The sequence below is a fragment of the Pseudorca crassidens genome, chromosome 7 (assembly GCF_039906515.1).
Source record: "Pseudorca crassidens isolate mPseCra1 chromosome 7, mPseCra1.hap1, whole genome shotgun sequence".
NCBI lineage: Eukaryota > Metazoa > Chordata > Mammalia > Artiodactyla > Delphinidae > Pseudorca > Pseudorca crassidens.
The window spans coordinates 14,224,955-14,237,433 of record NC_090302.1 but is presented as its reverse complement, the minus strand read 5'-3'; the positions used below and the strand labels follow the sequence as shown (position 1 = coordinate 14,237,433).

General features: G+C 47.5%; 1 protein-coding gene across 4 annotated transcripts in view; it reads right to left on the bottom strand.

Moving 5' to 3' along the window:
• CDK5RAP2 (CDK5 regulatory subunit associated protein 2) overlaps positions 1–12,479 on the bottom strand; it is a 181,974-nt gene that overhangs the window by 82,721 nt on the left and 86,774 nt on the right. For all 4 annotated transcript variants that reach the window (XM_067743509.1, XM_067743507.1, XM_067743508.1 and 1 more), the window contains one exon: positions 4,402–4,499. In XM_067743509.1, the coding sequence (XP_067599610.1) occupies positions 4,402–4,499 (98 nt within the window). The remainder of the gene's footprint in view (positions 1–4,401; positions 4,500–12,479) is intronic.

The following is a 12,479-nucleotide window of genomic DNA, read 5'->3' as shown; positions in this document are numbered from 1 at the left end:
AGATGTAGCTAGGTGGAAGTAATTTAATTCCCCAGAATGTTTCTCTGGAATAACGCCTTGCATGGGCTTGGGTATGGAAGGAAGGCTCTCCACAGAAGAGAAGGCGACAAGGAGAACGTCGGCCATGTCACCCCTAAAAGAAGTGGCACTGGAGGTAAAGGTGAGGGGCAGCAGGGACAAGAAAAAAGAAAAGGAGAAGACTGAGTCAATAATAGGAGGAAGAGAAGGACCAATTCAGGGGTCAAAAGAAGTCTACAGCAATGGGTTGGCCACTCACAAATGCAGAGTAGAATGGGTTTTTATTGGAGGGGTGGTGATGTCAAGTATCACGTCTGGGTCATGGTACTGACCTGCACAGAGAGCCTGCAAGAAACCAGCAACCCAGAACTCAGAGGAGGCCATGAAGAAGCGCACCTCCCAGAATCTGCACTGACGGGGGGAGGACTGTCCCACAGACCTGCCTCCAATGATGCAAATGTTCTGTATCGGCGCTGCTGAATATGGTACCCACTAGCTGAACGTGCCTACTGAACATCTGAAATGTGGCTACATGCTGAGGAACTGAATGCTTAATTTTTTAATTTATATGTATGTAGTCACATGGCTAGTGCCTACTGAACTAGGCAGTGCAGTTCCTCACGCAGGGCTCCGGACTCCTACTGACGTGCACGTGGCAGGGGTCTGAACCGGTTCTCTGAGAGGAACAGAGGCTCCAGCAGACACCTGAGTAACGTAAATATTGTTTCAATGAAAATCTCTGCGCCTAAAGCCTTGTTTCACACTCAGGGTTAGCTTCTTAAGACGGATTCCCAGCAGTGCAATTACTGGGTCAAAGTATGTGAACATTTTTTGAGACTACGAAAACGCCTTAACAGATCAGAAAGCCTTTTTTAAATACCAAGAAATACGTCACTCTGTCCAGCGTCTGACCTATTTTTTCCCTGAAAGGGTCCATCAACACTTTGAAACTGCTGGAAGAAGTGTATGAAAATGTGGATTTGTTTTAGGGAGAGGGTCCATGAGCTTTCATCAGACTGTTCGAGAGGGGTCCACAGCCCCAAATGGTTAGGAGCCATCGCTCTGAAATATGTGCGCCACAGACTCAAGCCCCACTTATCCTCCAGCGATTCCTTCCAGCTCCGTCCATCGAACTGCACACATAAATCAACATCTATTGGAAGGAAAATAAACCATTATGTCTAATCTTCTATGCTTGCTGCTTTGAAGATGGTTCACTGTGAAGCAGCCTCCTTGCAAGGGAAGGGGCCCTCCCAGCAGCCTGTACCTAGCTCCATTTCAAGACAATCATAATGATCAATTTGTAAGGCTGATGGAAACCTTACAGAGGTGTCACAGCACAGCACTCGCTTGGATGCGGTCAGGCCGCAGACGCGTTTAACCAGTGGGGGAAGAAAGGAGATTGTTTTAGCGAAGCTCCTGCAATGAGGGCTAGGGAAAGCGACGGCTTCACTCCCTCTTCCATCTTCTGACAGGGTGAAAAGTACACAGCTGCTGCTCCTGCGTCTGTCATTTCTGTTTCCCCAACTCCACGATCTCTGCAGGGTGTGAGGAGTCGGTGGAACAAAAGGAGCTTCACTCAGAAAGAAAGGACAGCCCTGAGCCTTCCTCCTTCTGGAGTGGAGTGGGGGAGGAGCCGGAGGACGCACGCCCCCATAGTGCCACCATTCACGAGCTCCATGACCTTGGCGGTCAGCTAAACTGCTCGAGTCCTGCTAGCCTCATCCGTAAAGTGGGGACAGTGCCTTTCCTTCAAGAGTGTTTTGAGGATTAAATGAGATGTTCTAATGGAAAGAGCTTAGCACAGTGCCTGACACACACGAGGTGCTCGACAAACATCGCCTCCTTCCTTCCACGTATTCTAATGACTCCCATACAGCAGACATTTATAAGCCAAGCTTTCTGCTACTCCTGAGTTACAGGCGTGATTTTCATCTGGAGATGACTTAAACCCCCCAGGGCACATATGGCAATTCTGGAGACATTGCTGGTTGTCACAACTGGGGCAGGGAGGGTGCTACTGCCATGTAGTGGCAAAAGCCAGAGATGTCGCTAAACATCCTACAATGCACAAGACGGCCCCTCAAAAAAAGGACAAAAGTTATCTAGCCCCGAATCCCAACACTGCTGAGGTCGAGAAAACCTGAGTTAGAGGCAAAGTATAAACTGTCCTTGTCCTCCAGATGAGAGCTGTCTCAGTAAGGGCCTGGGCTCAGGAGCCACGGAGACTTGAGCTCTGAGAATCCCTAAGTGTAGGAGCTTGGGAAATACCCTCAACATCTCCAAGAGCAGATTTCCACTTTTGTGATATGGGGTTGAAGGGTCACTGTGAGGAATACATCGTAAAGGGAAAGGACCAGGCACACAGCTGCCCTTGGTCAGTTCCTCCCTCCCGCTCCCCCTTTCCAAGTTTAGTTACAAGTACGTCACACGTCTCCAGAGTCATCCAGCTTTCACTGCCAGTTTCCAGAGAGTGAGCAGTGCTGGAGTTACCCCAGGGGGCTCCACCGGCCTTAGCCCACAATTCTGCCCGCTCGCTAGGGCAAGGTCTGAAGGCTCAAAACCCCCTGCAAGCTGAGCTTATGCACAGTGGCACACTGAGGTCTATGGAGGCTTTTCACGTTGCTGTTAGTCTTAATAAACGTTACCATTTGTTGAGTGCTTACTATCTGCCAGGCAGAATTAGGACTTTACACATTATCATCTCGTTTCAAACAACCCTGGAAGGTAGGTAGGGAGGTAGGTAAACAGGTAGGTCTGTAGGCAGGCCAATCTCAATTGCACAAATACATATCCTGAGGCTCAGGGTGAAAAGTGACCTACCCAAGAGCTCAGAGCTGCTGAATGTATTGTGACTCTGAAGGTGAACAGGAAACCTTTTAAGCATCTCTATTAGTCACAGCCCTGACCCACCTTGGTCCCATGCACCTTGTTATTCACTAAGGAAGAGCCTATGAAACTCAGAGCCGCCATCAGTGACGCTGAGGAAGCCTGACAGCGGCCACATCCACCCCAGGGCCTCTCGGTGCCCAGAGTCAGAACTGGCTCCCGTCGGAGTAGCCGCACAATTAAACCCGCTGTGCCCATTCCCCCTCTGAGGTTCGCAGCACTACTCAACCCCTCCCCCAAGTGAAAATGACGAGCAGCTGAGGCTTCTCGAAAAAGCTCACTTTCAGAGAATTTCATCAGCATGTTTTCATTTTCCTTAAACTCGCTTCAGATTAAAAATCCTGAAAACTCATAACTTAGAAGAATTGGGAGGGGGTTCACCCGCGAACACTTCCCAAGTGCCTACTCCATACCAGCCCCCGTGACAGGCACTGGGAAATGCAGACAGCAAGACAGAACCCCTGCCCTGGGGGTGCTCACCTTCTAGGCCGAGACGCAGGCCACAGCAGCCAAGTAACAAAGGGAGGTGAGGGCAGCTGTGAGGGCAGAGGAACCAAGCGGGCCTCCTGACAAGGGGAACCCCTGAGGCAAACCCTCAAGGATGAGGGGGACGCAGAGCAGGGTGCAGATAGCTGCTGAAAGCAGAGACAGGAGACGCCCCGCCCCGGAACAGTGAGGACCCCATTAGCGCTGGAGTGAAGGGCAGAAGAGAGGCAGCAGTGAGGGCTGGGTTTCCTTCACTTTTTATCATGGAAAATTTTAGACATTAGCACATGAAGACAAGTCAGTATAATGAGCCCCCCACACACACACCTGCCCACACCCCTGTCCCAACAACCAGGGAGCCGTGGCCAATCTCGTTCCATCGGTGTCCCCGCCTGCTCCCTGCGCTGCTGTGCAGTGTGGAAATGAACCCCAGACATCATATCCTTCCACCCGTAACCATCCCAGTGTGCAGAGAGGTGACTCCTCCATGGGAGAAATCACTGAGGCCAACCCAGTGCTGGGCCAAGAGAGGCCCAGATGTGTCACTTGCCCGTGGACACAGGCAGGGCAGTGGCAAGACCACTAGCCTATAATCAGCTCTCCTCCCCACATCTCATTGCACCAAATCACCTCGGCAATTCTGTGAAGACACCAGTCACTCCGAGTCACTTATGGAAAGTAGGGATAATGATATTACTTACCTCACAGAACAGCAGTGAGGATTATAAGAGATAACACACGTGGAGGCGCTTTCTAAATCCATAATAAAGTATTATAAAAACCTGAGTAATTAGTATTAATGATATTTTTATCCTACATTTGCTGCCAAAAAAATCAGACAATTCCTGCTAGGAAATAGGTATATCTGATTTAAATAAGGCAATCACCATCCAAGCACTTTAAGCTTCCTAAGCAAAGTGGGAAGGCTTCACTGCCTCCGAAACTACCAGCATTTATTCAGAATATGTGTGTTACGCATGCCCGTGATGTCCAAACAGAAACCCTTACCTGTCTGAGTCCTGCAGAGATGTCACCAGATGTGTATAGATGTCCTGCTCTTTCTTTAAGACCTGAATCAGCTCTTCATAGCCTAATTGTTGTTTTTCCTGAAAACGACAATGGGCATCTGTCATTAAGAGAAGAATTTTGAAAGCGCACATCCTTACATTATGCAAACACATGTGGATAGTTCTGGTTTATAAATCCAAACAAAGGTGAACCCCTGTGCCAGCCTCCGGATCAGGCTGCAGTCAGAGGGCACCACCTGCAGGGGGAGTGGGGAATGACCGCACATCACTCACGGAGGAAGAAAGCTGAGCGCTGTGCTCCCGACAACACCCAACTGCCCTTCGTGAAACTTCCTCTGCCCTCCCCCCCGCCCCAACCCAGCTCAGAGCTGCTGGTCATTGTTTTCACAAAACTACAAAGAATGCCCTTCCACGCTTGTTCTTGCTACAAAGAAAAGAAATTCATCAACCAAAACCTGACAAGTTTTAGGGACAAGGGACTTACATTAAAATAGTAGGGGTCAGGTGAGCCACGCTTTCAAGGCACCATGAACAGATTGATGATAAAGAGATCTGAGGGGGACTCTGCCACTTACTAGCTATGTGACCTCAGCTAACCAGCTTAACAAACCTCTGTGAGGTTCAGGCTCCTCATCGATGAAGTGAGGATGTAATTTTGTGAATTTCACAAATGTGAAAATTTTTTTAGAGTTCAAATTTCGGCTCTGTCACTTCCTGGTTCTGGGGCCTCAGGAAGTTACTTACTAGAGCCACCTGTAAAATGCTGGACAACAGCCGCCACCAGCTTATGGAGTTACAGAGCAGATACAAGTTCAATTGTGTGCTGGAAGGAATCAAGGATCCCAGGGGAAATGGCCAATTCCAGTACTGATGCAATGAAATTCCAAAGCAATCCACGCCTACAGCATTCTGCCACACCAGAAAATAAGGAAGTGTTTAAATAATGGAGCACTGTCAAAAGGATACAGGAGCCAGTTTGAAAAGGCCAAGCCTGGGACAACTGAGCATCAAAACAATGATAGTAACACATTATACCCCACTGAGTGAAACAGAAACTCACATCCACACGGACATGAGTAAATGAGTACATGGGAAGAAGAACGGGCTTTTCGTTACAGAACAGCTAATAAATGTAGAAGGAATAATGGAATTAGAAGAATCGCCATTTGCTAACCATCATGGTAAGAAATTATTCAGCCACAAAACATAAAAGGAGGCTAAAACTAACGGGTGAAAGTTTGAAGAAGATCAGCATATTTACATAGACTCAAAATACCTCCCCTCAAATACTTACTAATTACAAAGGAAAATAGAGTAACTGCATAGTCGAGACACCACGCAGACACCACCTTCACAGAGTTAACCCAAGTCAGCATGGCCGGTAATGCTTAGGTAACAAAGCTAAGCCGTGTACTGTCGGACAGGACACACTGAGGACACAGCGCTGGTCCTGTGACACTCCTGCCAAGGATGCCTCACCTGAAGCCAGGCACCAAGAAACATCAGACAGACCCAACGAAAGGACACTCCACGGCAGAACTGGCCTGGACGCTTCAAAAGTCTCAGGGCCGTGAAAGTCAACAGACTAAAGTCTACTAAATGCAACACAAGATCCTGAACTGGCTCCTTCCACTACAAAGGGCTTTACGGGACAGCTGGTGAGACACGAATGAGCCTGAGGGTTCGATGGTAGTCTGAGGGTCTCTGCTCAGTCGCTGGCTGTGACGGCTGTGCTGTGTCATACAGGAAAAGGTCCCTGCTGACACGAAGTACACACTCAAGTATTCAGAACTGACAGGGCTTCACACAGGCAACTTACTCTCAGATGGCTCAGGACAAGCAAAACCCTTTACTCTTGTAACTTGCCTATAAATCTGATATTATCTCAAAATAAGAAGAAAATGTTAAAATAAAGAAGTAAAGCGTGCAGGACACCTGGCACAGCGCCTGGCGCAGACCAGAAGCTCCTTAATGCTAGGGAGACACTGGGTCAGTGGAGAGAGAGGGGCTGCAAGCAGCCCTTGTGTCTCGTGGACTCAGCCTGTCGCCTGAAGTTCAGATAATGACGCCGGATAGGGCTTCCAACCCTAAGGAAAACTCAAACATGAACGAGGGGAAAAAGGTACATCTTTATTGCCGCTAACCTCTAACTGAAATTGAGCGTTTCCTTCATTTAGGGGTTGAAGGAACACTGTTACTGCTACAAACCATAGTAGTACTCGGTGTTTTCCTGAGATTTTGTCATCAAAAGAAATAGTTACTTTGTATATGTTGCAAGTACCTCAAAATATTTATTCTCATCACTGCTGCAGTTATACCTCAGAACTGCAGCAGCCACTCTGTTCACCACTAGGTCTTGTTATTTAACACATTAATAAAGAAGCACCATTTCTGCAGCTGATTGTTTTATATTTTGATAACCAAATTTCAAAATAAGTGGTTTCCTTTATAATCCTGTGCACATATTTTGTGCATTTAAATACTTTTCCAGGGAAGAGGTCCTTGGCTCCAGCACGCTACCCAAGGGATGCAGATGGCAAAAAGGTTAGCAGCCCCTGACCCAGGAGAACGCTGCTGTGGTTCTAGCCCTGAACGAAACGAGGCAAAGGCAGCACCTGCCAACTGAGGGTTTTAAATGCTAACCCACCAGCTTGGTCATGAGAAGCTGGCCACCCACACTGCTAGAAATGTCAGGCCCTTTTGTAAATCGTGCCACATGACACTGGCACAAGGAGCTCCCACCTGCCTTCTGTACACAGTCACCAGTGTCAGCTCCCACCCGTACGCACCGCACGTAGACAGAGGGCCCCAGGGGAGCGCCTGGGAGGAACTCACCCGGGGATCAAGACGAAGAGGCTACCATGTCCTCAGGATGTCAGCCGTGGTACAAAGTGCTCTCCAGCATTTTCTCACTTAATCCTCACAAGCCAGTGAGCTCAAGCATTACCACTCTCCCCATTTTGGTGATGAGGGAACCGAGGCACGGAGTCAGGGTGGTGAGGCAGGGTGTGGACCCAGGCAGCCAGGCTCCAGGGCCTGTGCTCTTTGGTCCACCCGTGAATGACCCATGATGGATGCAAAGCACTGGGAGTTTGACAAAGGTGACACAGTCGCTGTCAGCCACATAAAGGCCAGGCAACAGTGACGACGAAAATAAGAAAAACCTACTGCTTCTTGAGCATCTACCACCAAGGGCAGGGACTGTTAAGAGCGTGTGACCTTATTAGCTGTGTGACCTTGAACAAGTTACTCAATCTCTCTGTGCTTCAATAGCCTCACCTGTAAGTAGAGGTAATAATTCTACATATCTCATAGGGTTGTGAAACAGATTAACTGAGCTAATCTATACAAAATTATCACATGGATGCCTGGCACAGAGTAAACACTTAAGGAGTGTCAACTATAACTACCATTCCTACGCTCCAATGCTAGGCCAGGTCCTTTACATAGGTCATCTCTAATCACAATAACGACCAAGGAGGTATATTAATCTTCCCACTTTTCAGATGAATAAACTGATTCTCCGAGAGGACAGGTCATGTGTTTTAGTCCATTCAGCTAATAAGTGGCAGTCAGAATTTGTGCTTAGATAAGTAACCAACCAAGAAGGACTAGGAAAAAACATGAATAAATGTGGACCTCAGGTGGATGTGGGAGACTCAGCTGTGGGATGTACATATCCAGTGAAAGAATCCCAACCCTGTATAAAAAAAATATATATATATATATATACACACACACACATATATATGTGTATATATATATATATATTTTTTTTTTATTTTTTTGCGGTATGCTGGGCCTCTCACTGTTGTGGCCTCTCCCGTTGCGGAGCACAGGCTCTGGACACGCAGGCTCAGCGGCCATGGCTCACGGGCCCAGCTGCTCTGTGGCATGTGGGATCTTCCCAGACCGGGGCACGAACCCGTGTCCCCTGCATCGGCAGGCGGACTCTCAACCACTGCGCCACCAGGGAAGCCCGCGACCCTGTATCTTAACTGGATCACCGTGGGCCTGGCTGGAAGCCCTAGAGGACTGCCCACTGTGGTGCAGGGCCTGGGTGCCCAGCTTGGTTCCCCTCCCCTCCTTTCAGGCAGCCATTCCAAACCTTCACCAGGTTTTCCAGGTCACTGCTCACCTCAGCCCCCACCCTCCACCTGCCAGCCGGCCACACCTGTGCTTGCTCTCCTGCCCTTCCATCTCCGTGGAACCAGGAAACTCCCTCCTCCTCACAGACCACGCTTCATCAGTCGAGCCCTCTCCACTGACACCCTCCATGGTCCCTTACAGAGACCCTCCTCCAGCCCCACGGCACCCTGGTTCACCTTCACCCGGAGCTCGTGTACCAACCACATGTTCACAGGCCTGGGGACCCCTTGCGGGCAGCAGCACCCCGATCCAGGCACAGTGCTTGCCACAGATGCTCGCTGAAATGATGATTAAAAAGGTAAGAGGGGAACACAGGGACCAATGTGACTCTTCAGAGCAGAGATTCCTGTGGCTATTTTGCATAATGGAAGTCAGAGTGAGTCAACGTCTTCCTAGAAGCAAATTGCTCACCCATGTTAAATAAATGAACTCTTCAGAGCCATTTGGGTCCCATTGCATCAATCACCTGCTCCCCTGCGCTGAATCATGCCCCATTAGAATGACGTCACTTGGCTCCCTCGGCAGAGCTGGCAAACCAGTGGGTCTCCTCGGCACAGAGGCAGAGGGCCAAGTGGCCCAGAGGGGGCCCCTGCTCAGCAGCAGCAACCAACCCCCCTGTCCCCTACCCTCTGCCCGCCATCCCCACTCTCCACCCCCGCCCTCCACCTTGCCTCTCCAAACAAGACAGAGCCCCAGAGTCTACGACCCTTGGCATCTGTGAGACTCTCCGGTATGTTCCCGGTAAATACTCCCTTTCATTGTTGTTTTGCTCAGACTCCTCAGCGTTGGATCCTACAGCTTGCAATCAAAAGAACCTTAACAAATACACTCACATTATTTTTAATCCTCTCAGGAGGTAGGCATGTAACTCCCCATTTACAGATTAGGAAGGTGAGCTTCAGTGAGAGGAGGTGACTTGCCCAAGATCACAGAGCTAATAAGCGGCTGAACGGACATTCTGACACCAAAGCCGAGGCATTTTCTACTCCACCATAGTTTCCTCAATGACTTGAAGGAAACGTATGTAATGGGCAGACCACAATCTGAAGAGGCAGCAGATATGTAAAGAGAGACCTTAATGGCTCACTTCTTGGTAATCAGGGCAATTTAGTGGCCTGACAGATGGTGTCTATTTCAGTAGCTATATCACAGCTCTGCAACAAAGACATTTATTTTAATACTCAGGAAATTCAGCTGCAATGTCCCAACCATGTCAATAGCCAAACTATAAATCTCTGGCTGCAGCAAGTTAAATATGGTCAGTGTGTTTTACTCTCTGTTCTTCAATTCCCTGGTCATCTAGCATTAATTCTCAGGATCACACATGATTAGAAGGAAAACAGACTGCCCAGAGCCAACGGAGACATCATCACAGCCTCAAGTTCTTCATAGAAATGGGCAGAGGATAAACCCAAAATCAACACAAAATGGCCAAGGGCAGAGCAGAATAAATCCGTGTTTCCTACAAAGAAAGAACTACAACCTGAAAAGCATACCTTTCTTGGGGGGAAAATACCGTAGGCTGCAACAGCTGGGGTTTCTTAAACTGACACCTAGAAATTTTCAATTCCTAAATGATCATTTATAACCTTTTATCCTCGATTTGCAATTACTCTTGCAGAACAGAATTAAAACCTTTGCTAAAATATGTAGGTATTTTGCACAGTCATTTAAGCATCACCAGGATCTAAAATATGACTGCAATGCCCATGGGATGACTTTATACTTGTGTTTCTAAGAAGTACAGACAGCGGCCAGCACAAAAAACTAAAAAACAATGCGGTACAGATGATCAAACTAGTGACATGAAATATTAAAATACTCTGTTAGTAAATTTAGAAACATTCTGTTCAACATTTAGACACTTTTTACATATCTAAAACATGATTCAAAATAGTGAAGTTTAACTAAATGTTTTCAAATTAGTGATTATTTGTCCATCTAAAAAACCTGATGGGCTTCCATCTTCTTTCAAAACAGACTGTGCCTCGTGAAAAGATGCTCAACATCGCTAATCATTAGAGAAAATGCAAATCCAAACCACAATGAGGTACCACCTCACAGCGGGCAGAATGGCCACCACCAGAAAGTCTACACATAATAAAGGCTGGAGGGGGTGTGGAGAAAAGGAACCCTCCTGCACTGTTGGTAGGAATGTAAATGGGTGCAGCCACTATGGAAAACAGTATGGAGGTTCCTTAAAAAGCTAAACAGAGGGCTACCATATGATCCTACAATCCCACTCCTGGGCATATATCTGGAGAAAACTCTAATTCAAAAAGGCACATGCACCCCAATGTTCACAGCAGCAGTATTCACGATAGCCAAGACATGGAAGCAACCTAAATGTCCATCGACAGCTAAATGGATAAAGAAGATGTAATGGAATGTTACTCAGCCATAAAAAAAGAATGAAATAATGCCACTTGCAGCAACATGGATGGACCCAGAGATGATCATACTAAGTGAAGCAAGTCAGAAAGAGAAAGACAAATACATGATACCACTTATATGTGGACTCTAAAACAATACGATACAAATGAACTTATTTACAAAACATAAAGAGACTCACAGACATAGAAAACAAACTTATGGTTACCAAAGGGGAAGGGGGGAGGGGATAAATTGAGAATCTGGGATGAACAGATACGCCCTACTATATATAAAATAAACAACAAGGACCTACAATATAGCACAGGGAACTATATTCAGTATCTTGTAATAACCTATAATGGAAAAGAATCTGAAAAAGAATATATGTACACACACACACACAAACACACACGTGTATAACTGAATCACTTCGCTGTATACCTAAAGCTAACACAACATTGTAAATTAACTATACTTCAATTTTTAAAAAACAGTTAAACAAGACTGTGTCTGATTATGGGTTAACGTGCATCTTAATATCCAACTAAATTTGGTCAAAATAAAGGAACTATTCACAAAATAAAGCAACTAAATCACAAAACATTAGCCCTCTGAGATTTAGTTACTGGACTTGCCCAAGGTCACTCAAGTGAAGTGACAGAACCAAGAGAGGAATCCAGGCCTCCAGACTTCCGGCCCAGCCCAATGGCCAAGTTCTCGCTGACATTCTTATTCAAGAGGGATGGCAAAACGCAAATCCACAAATGGTCAGAGTTAAGAAGGAACCCCCACCGCTCAGGCAGCGGTGCGCTCCAGGACCAGAGCTGATACGGAGCGGATACACAGTGCAACGGCCGGTACTGGTGCTAAAATATGGAAACATGTCTACACCAGTTGTAAACTAACCCCTGATCCATGCACCCCAACCACCCCAGCCCCTCTCCAAGACCCAGGAACTACAGGGTTGGTGCCTGGCACAAGAGGAGGCCTCCGGGACCCCACTCCAGCCCTAGCGCCTGAGTCTGTTCTGATGGCTGTGCCCGTGCTACACTGGTTGTTAATTATTTTGAGAATCATCCTTCACAAAAACCACAAGTCATGATCAGAGTCATTCATCAGAGAAAAATTTGCATAACAATTCCCTATTTTCTGAACGTATGTACTTAATTAAAGCCGGGCTTAAAAAAAAACAACAAACCTTGGCCGACAGTGAACGCCTTTCTTTCCCATCTCTGGCTGCCTAGCTGTAGTACAGGCAAGCTGCACATCAGAACAATCTGGACGCATCTCCACAAACCAATATCATCAGTCATTCAATCAACAAACGTCCACTGAGCCAGGCACTGGGATTCAGACACGAACACCAGTTCCCTTCCCCTGGGGTGCCTCCTGGGGTGCGCAGGGCTCCAGGGAGGGGAAGCACCAAGGCGGCTCCGTACGTCAACCCAAGGGCTAAGCGCTACGGTGGATGGATGTGCCAAGTGCCGCACAAGGGGGTGGACAAGGAGACGTCGCGTTCAGCAGGCCAGGCAAGGA